Genomic DNA, 8566 nt, shown 5'->3' with positions numbered 1-8566 from the left:
GCCTAAATGTGAATAAAAGTATCTCATCTATGACTCAGCAAGGCATACGTGTACATAAAGGGGCAAGCACAAATTTTATTAAATTGCGAAAATCAAGAACCTTTCTTATCTGGAACACCTCAATTCCGTTACTCTTCTTTGATGCCATGTTGGAAGTAGCAACTTGTATTCTATGGGGTCAAATACCACAATGCATAGTACATATATGCAAGGTTGTCAGTATCGAGATACTAGGTAGTATTGTTTTTGTTAGAAATATCGTATCATAGAATCGTACCGGAGTATCACGACACTATGAAAATTTCATTTAATTAAAATATATGTATATGTTAACATTATACCTCTAATAAATTTAAATTTAATCTTCAATTTGAAATTTGAGCATAGTTTATGTCTTTCATGGAGTATAATCATGTAAATAATCAGTGGCGAAGGACGGAAACAATATGAGGTAGGGCGGCGAATTCCTAGAAAATGATGCGAAGACTAAAATTAGTCATGAGACATTACTGCTATATATATGATTCTAACACAATTCCTTAGAACAATATAAATATAAACATGTTTAATTATAAGTAGAACCTACCAACATACCAAATTGTCATCTCAATGCTTTTATTAACCCTCTATAATCCTATCAATCAAGAATTCTGAATATCCCTCGATCAACCCGTAACTCAGTCTTGATGATCTTTATCGCTGGGAAATACATTTTAGTTCTTGTCATCGTCACTGGTAAAAGCAAATCTAATTCAATGAGCTGATTATGTCGCTAGAGGAAACATGATGTGTCTTTCAAATATTAATAAAAAAATCTTTAAATCAGCCAATTCTCCTTGTATGAATAACAAATAACTCAATGTAATCTTGTATATAGTAAGGTTTATTGTAATTCTATGTAAGTCAAGCAATCTTATTCAGATGAGTCTATATTTTTTATACCTAGGGTTTTTCGGTTCGAAATCAGTTTTGCTCAGTGTTCGGCAAAACAAGTATAACTTTTTCATATGAAGTCTATTTTCGATGTATGACCACTCAAATTGTTCAGAAAAAACATGTACATCTAAATACATTCACCAAAAATCAAGATAGGGCATGCATATAATATAAATATGAACCGACTCACCAAAGGAGAGCTTCGCCCCTATAAAGGAGAGCTTCGCCCCTATAAATAATGCATGCATATAATATAAATATGAACCGACTCATCGAATGCATGATACAAACATAACTAACTACGAACCCGCAAAACAAAAGACTGAGCATGAGACTGCTATCTTGCACCTAGAAACTCCTTTTAAAATCAGTCTCGCCCAAACTTATTGTTGTTTAAATATTTAGTTAGCCTTTAAACTATAAAATAAGTTTTAGTCTTCAGCCTGTCATGCCGTTGTGTCCATATTTTTTAGAACAGGCATGGGATCACACACTATAGGTTCCGTCTAATATCGGGATAATAAAATACCACGATACGTATCGGGATACGAGTTAGATACTACTCCCTCTGTCTCAGTTTACTAGTCTTCTCCGTATCCCTAGTGCAGGTCACCAATTTAACCTATATAATTTAAATTATATAATACAAAAATTATATCATTAAAAATAGAACATCTAAACTTTCTAATGATATAATTTTTATAACATATAACTAATGCTAATTTGATCAAATTTGCGACCTAGTGGTACGCACACGCCTCATAAACTGTGAGAGATGGAGTACCAGATTAAGATACCATCATGATTCATGATACATATCGGTTAGCCACGGTAGTATCGTAAAATCGTAAGTACGATACATATCAAGATATTGACAACCATGCATATTTTTTCGATAAAGAGCATATATTAATATTATGGAGATATCAAGATATTGACAACCATGCATATACGTACATGTGACGAATATCCAGGAAACCTTTCATACAACAGAAAACATATACAGATACGATTTTAAAAAAACACACACTATAAACATTTTCTACCGGTAAAGCCGCAATATTGCAATTAGTGCACCGGGAGTATAGCGATTTGGTGTCGCCTCACCATCTCTCTTACGCCAAAAGAACTCCGTGGGATCCAACGTACAGAGAAGCATGTTTCAAGTGTATGACTACAGTATTTATGTATTATTACACACTTCCTCGACATTGGTGATCTAAGTCTCAGCGATGCTGTTGTCTTAATTAACATTTCCCTTGTCGATTTACCCTGGTCGACAAATGCCTGTAAAACATGTGGCCAGGCACAGTTTATATGAGCAGCTGGCTGCCACTTGCGCATTCTGAATCTACAATCATTGTGACATGGTGACAAATGGACGGACGATCTGGATCCAAAATCCCTATCGATTCTCTTCTCTTCCCGCAAAACAAATCTGTGAAAAGGACAGTTGAACCTCTCTGGACCGTCCTAATCTAGTGTCATGACCTGTGTCGACAAAGTAAAAGTTTACAAAAGCCCTCTCATCTCACAACGCACCTATCTCCTTCAGCTCCTGCCCTCCATGGCCCATGCTTGGGCCTTCTTCCTCCTTGCCCTCTTTTCCTTCTCCTCCTGTGTGTCCAAGCTCTTCATCTGCAGCAGGAATGGCGAGGGATCCTTCCTCTGTACACGGTCTCAGGAAGTCCCCTCCATTGCCAGCAAGAGGTACAGGACTGCCTACCACTTCCAGTCTCCCAAGAACTGGATCAATGGTATGTTTGTTCCTCTGGTTTCCTCTCAGATTTGGTGTGCTTCCTTCTCTGATTTGGTTACTGTTTTGCCCAACTGAACTAGAGAGGTTAAACTTCACTAGCCTATCTTAATTTTGTGTGCCAATATTCAATAACATATAATTGTTAAAATGTGCATAAATTTTTGCAGTAGAATCTTTTTTGTTGTGTGTGCACATTCTTAAGTACAGTTTGTGGACATAAAATTTTGCAGTAGTGTCATTAGAAACTGCTTTCGTGTCAAAATTAATTATAGGCGTCGGAAAGGTTGGTAGCCAACTCGTTGCTTTTGTAAGTATGTTGCTGAATGGTGTACACAATAGATGCTCAGCCTAAGGTGTTGCGGTCAGATTTTTAGGAATACTACCATAATATCATGATAGCCATGTGAGGGCCCAGACTTTTCTTAATGGGTATTCAAAACTAACGTCTTACCAAAAATTGATTAGATATAAGTGAAACTTTTTTTGAACTTAGATATAAGTGAAGCTAGCAGCATTCGATACCTTGACATGCTAATTCCATGTGTTATAACCAACTACACCACCTAGTCCACATTATTGTGCTCAATTTGGTCAGGTTTTTATAAGAATGAATACAGAAATGATGTTTGTAGCATAGGAAATGAAAGTTTTGCTAAAATTTATGGGTATCCAGTTGAATACCGATGAATACATGTGTGCCCGTCCATGATGATAACCTATTATTTTAGATGATTGCACAAAACAGAGGTATTCATGAAATGGCAAAACAAATTCAGAGTAAGAGTTTCTCTCAAAATGTGAGGCTTATTGGGGGTACTATTTGCTACACTGTTAGTGTTACTTTTGGACAGCAATTCTGACGAGAAGTAACACTAACAGTGGAGCAAATAGTATCTGAAAAAATTCTAGACAAATCTCTTATACCTAGACAAAAGTAATGAAATACTGACCTCTTTTGAAATCTAGAATATATCTTTGGTCCTGCTTTACTAGTTATCATGTACTATTAATTGTACATTTGCTGCAAGTCATTGACCTTCGCTCACTTTTTTTCAAATATGTGATGGATTGCTGATCCTTGGAAATATACGACAACACAAAAGATCCATGTGGTATGAATATCTCAGGCACAAATACTTTTAAATAAAAAAGGGAGGGGAAAGTGCCTCATTCTACAACTTATACTGACTTTATAAAAAAAAAAATCAGGACCCATGTACTACAATGGCATCTACCATGAATTCTACCAGTATAACCCCGGTGGTACCATCGCGGATAACATAGTTTGGGGCCATTCAGTTTCAACCGACCTCGTCAACTGGATCCAGCTTGAACCCGCAATAGTACGGGATACCCCATATGACATAGATGGTTGCTGGACCGGCTCAATCACAATTCTACCTGGTGATCAGCCTGTCATCATATACACCGGTCGTGACTCGAAGGATCATCAGAGCCAAAACATTGTGCTCCCCAAAAATCGATCTGACCCATACCTGAGGGAATGGGCCAAAGCTGACAATAACCCGAGGATCCTACCAGTCGGACCAGACTTGAACTCGACCCAGTTCAGGGATCCGACAACCGGTTGGATCGGACCGGATGGACTATGGAGAATAGCAATTGGTGCTGAGCTGAATGGTTACGGTGCCGCACTGTTGTACAAGAGTGAAGACTTTCTGAATTGGACTAGAGTTGATCACCCACTGTATTCAGACAATGCTCCCTCAATGTGGGAGTGCCCAGATTTCTTCGCGGTATTGCCAGGCAATAACAGTGGACTGGACCTGTCTGCGGCGATCCCGAAAGACGCCAAACATGTCCTGAAGATGAGCGTGGATTACTCTGACAAGTACATGATTGGGATTTATGATCTCAAACGTGATGCCTTTGTTCCGGATGTTGTCCTAGATGACCGTCGGCTGTGGTTGAGGATCGATTACGGCACTTTCTATGCTTCAAAATCCTTCTTCGACTCGAAAAAAGACAGGAGGATCATATGGGGATGGTCCAACGAGACAGATAGTGTTCCAGATGATAAGGCAAAAGGATGGGCAGGTATCCATGTAAGAAAATCTGACCTTATTGGCTGTGAGATAATGATTTAACTGATTTAGCAAATCAGTCTTTAACCTCCAGTTTTATTATATCTATTAGGCAATCCCCAGGACAATTTGGTTAGACAGCGATGGCAAACAGTTGCTGCAATGGCCGATTGATGAGATTGAGTCCCTTCGAAGAGATGAAATCAACCATCAAGGACTAGAGCTGAAGAACGGAGACCTATTTGAGATTAAGGGAATTGACACTTTGCAGGTACGTAGTTCCCTTTACACCAACATCCAAATACAAATTTCACTTCAATAAGTGTCATGCAAGTAAAAGCTGCAGTCTTCCGGTAATTATTAAATATGTAAAGTGTGCATATTTTGTCAACATAAAGACTGACATGTATTCCTCAGCTTAGGTGTTCTGTATACTTCTGAGAGCAACTGCAGCTAATCCCGGCACATCATTTTCTTGAATCAGGCTGATGTTGAAGTAGATTTTGAGCTGACGTCCATCGACAGCGCCGATCCTTTTGATCCTTCCTGGCTTTTGGATGTCGAGAGGCATTGCCGGGAAGCAGGTGCATCGGTTCAAGGTGGCATAGGGCCATTTGGACTTGTTGTCCTGGCCTCTGACAACATGGAGGAGCACATTGCTGTGCACTTCAGAGTTTACAAATCACAGAAAAGCCACATGATCCTCATGTGCTCTGATCTAAGAAGGTTAGTGATTACGGTATTTGCCTTCATTTTTGTTAGTCTTCTCCATATATTTTTTTTTGTCTGAAAACTAAAAAGATTGATTTTTGCTCAGGTCTTCTCTGAGATCAGGACTGTACACACCAGCCTATGGAGGCTTCTTTGAATTTGACCTTGAAAAGGAAAGGAAGATATCTCTCAGAACTCTGGTAGGTTCGCAGGTTTCACCATTTCTCATGTTATAAATTTAATACAGTTCATGTCGAACTGAAAACGGATGGCTCGGTGTTATCTTGCAGATTGACCGGTCGGCGGTGGAGAGCTTTGGTGGCGGTGGTAGGGTCTGCATAACAGCCAGGATTTATCCAGTGGCACTTGTCGATGGCAGGGTCCACATGTATGCCTTCAACAATGGAAGTACCACGGTCAGGGTGCCACAACTCAGGGCATGGAGCATGATGACAGCACAAGTGAATGTGAATAAGGGTTGAAGTGATGGTTAACACAGAAGAGCAGTTTCATTTTCTTAATTAGCGTACTCTCATTCAGGAGCACTCCTTGGTACAATTGAAAGGAAATTCGACACGAAGTAGTAGGTCATTTCTCGATCTCAAGTATTAATACATTATTTGGTAGAAACGAAGGAGGTAGTAATAACATCTAGTGACTCAGAGTACTTCAAATAATATTTCTCGATCTCAAGTATTATTATCTGAAGGGGTGAATTTACTGATAGGGGTAAATGCCCCCTTGCGTCAGCTGTTCAATCATATATAGAGGTTCGTGCAATACATGAGACGGTTAAAAACATTGCATGGTACTTATAAAAGACACTGATGGCACACCACTACCTATCCCTAAATATGTGTCATGTCAAGCCACACTCATTGCCTCGTCACTCTCCTATTTGGCGAGTGACAAAGGAACATATTGGGATCTGTTTATCCATGTAAAGTATGTACATACATTGTGTGTAACAGTATACGCATATGTACTTACTAATTTTCAGAGTGTTCGACTATCATTGAACTTCAAATTTCAGTAGACTCAGAAGGATAGCTAGACACACAAATTAGATAAGTGAGACAATCTATTCGCTCAAGATTCTGAAGTTTGCTGTTAAACAAAATGCATGCAGAAACAAGAATGGTCAACACACTCTCGATGGGTGTCAGTATCATTTGGTCGTCATTAGCCTCGCATGTGAATTGATCTTGATCATCAAGGTCTAGGCCGCCACCGACCTCCTTGATAGTTGGGTTCCTCCTTTATGCTCGGGGATGTCCTTCCCATGTGGACATGGGCACTTGGGTTCTGAGAAGGGCTAGTTCAGGGTGGACGCTTAGGTTGAGGCCACGCGAGTCAAACGCAATGTTTGGATTGTCGAATGTGTCAAGGGCACGCTGGGTATTCAGGTTGTTGAGCTCACTGATGATAATGGCAGGCACTTGGTAGGTTCATTGCATTGTCGATGTTGACAATGGTGCTCTACAACTCTAGTTGCAGGCCAAGTGGTGGTGTTGAGGTCCGCATCACTCTCTGTTGTCATGGACACTGATTGGCCGCTTCAGTCTCTTGCTTGGTGATCTAGCAAGCTGCCCCAGTAGCCTCTTGCAGGGGGTGGATGATGACACGGTCTAAGATGTAACCGGAACAAGGGCCGGGGTGCGCAGGGTACAGTCTAGCATGGCTTCGAAAAGACGCACAGGCAACCACTCCCTAGGAGCTCCGCTTGACGGAATCTACACAGGAGAGCATCAAGCCATCGTCCGGCTGCCACCGTCTCTTGCTGGTCGCGGGCTCGCAGCCTGCCGCCAGACCACGCTCCTCAATCCGAGCCACATCAGTTTACATCATGGTGGTACATGCCGGCACGGACATGATCGCCATTGACGGCCAGGAACGCGCACGCACACAGATTTGGCACCATGGCGGAGATAGTGCAGATGCAGTATACTCCATGAAATAATGCAAATTTAGAAAGAGGGGACGTGCCACTACCACTTCTCCTACACACTCTCTGCTCTGAATCAACCCTAATTTAGACAACAAGCAGCATCCAGCTGACTCCGAGAAACAAAACGGGTGATGATATGCCGCATGGACAAGCTAGTACACATGACAGACACAGCAGGAGCACTAGGAGTATAGGACACACAGCGACACTGCTGCACTCACACCAACTATACCGGTAAAACCAGATCTTGCACCCTGCTGGAGAGTGGAGATGCACAAACACTGTACAATTAGAAAGAGATGACGTGCCACTACCCACTTCTCCCATATGCTCTGGAACCACAAAGAGGGATGGAAATGGAAAATCTTGGACAACAGCAAGCATTCAGTTCCAAGAAGCAGAATGGGCAATGATATGGTAAAGAATAATATACAGAAAGCAGGAGAAATAGATATCTATGCTTGGACTTACACTGGCAGAATATCGACACGCCAAATTTCAGTTCACTTGTTCCAATCATTGACCTATAAATTATTACTCCATACTAACTTAATATTCTTTTGAGGTGTAACTAATGTCTGTGATACTTCAGCTAATCTCTACCTACTTGAATGTGCACCTAAATTTTAATATTAACAACGAGCAAGTGTGATAAACATGTGCATGATTCTCTGCTAATCTTTGAACCTTATTTGTTTCAGCACCTAACTGTCAAAGTGGTAGAACCAAATCACAGCTGCTCCTAATGCAAACATGAAATGAAGAAAAATGTACTAACAAGAACCAGAAGGCATTTAGGTGGCTTTACCATCATCTAGCCCCATGCAACAGATTGCCGAGAGCCCTACTCAAATGTAAAGGCCAATAAAAAGAGGACAACCATCCAAGATTATGGCAATTCCCTAGAAACAGGAGATATAGTAGTAGCACCAACCTAATGCAAAAAACAAAGGCATATCGCATTTTCACTTTCAATATTCAATCCACGGTGCTAAGAGAATTAGGTACCACTACCAGGCGCACCACAGATGAGACAAACATCACGCTTCATATTGGAGGCTGCTGATGATCACATACATAACTAACTAACAATTTGCAAGGATAGTTATACTCTTCCAGATAATCATTCAATCAGTGAACAATGGATGCCTGCCAGACACACCTTGG

At 40.7% G+C, this 8566-nt stretch overlaps 1 protein-coding gene across 1 annotated transcript; it reads left to right on the top strand.

Moving 5' to 3' along the window:
* Nucleotides 1-2461: 2461 nt before the first annotated feature.
* Nucleotides 2462-6130, top strand: LOC124701482 (beta-fructofuranosidase, insoluble isoenzyme 4-like). The gene is made up of 7 exons (XM_047233550.1): nt 2462-2693; nt 3799-3807; nt 3905-4761; nt 4853-5011; nt 5225-5466; nt 5558-5651; nt 5742-6130. Exons 1-7 carry the CDS (start codon nt 2504-2506, stop codon nt 5931-5933), a joined length of 1743 nt encoding a protein of 580 aa, XP_047089506.1. The 5' UTR covers nt 2462-2503; the 3' UTR covers nt 5934-6130.
* Nucleotides 6131-8566: the final 2436 nt, after the last annotated feature.

This window comes from Lolium rigidum, chromosome 3 (assembly GCF_022539505.1).
Source record: "Lolium rigidum isolate FL_2022 chromosome 3, APGP_CSIRO_Lrig_0.1, whole genome shotgun sequence".
Lineage (NCBI taxonomy): Eukaryota > Viridiplantae > Streptophyta > Magnoliopsida > Poales > Poaceae > Lolium > Lolium rigidum.
The sequence above is the reverse complement of the archived record's forward strand: the minus strand, read 5'-3'. Positions and strand labels throughout refer to the sequence as shown.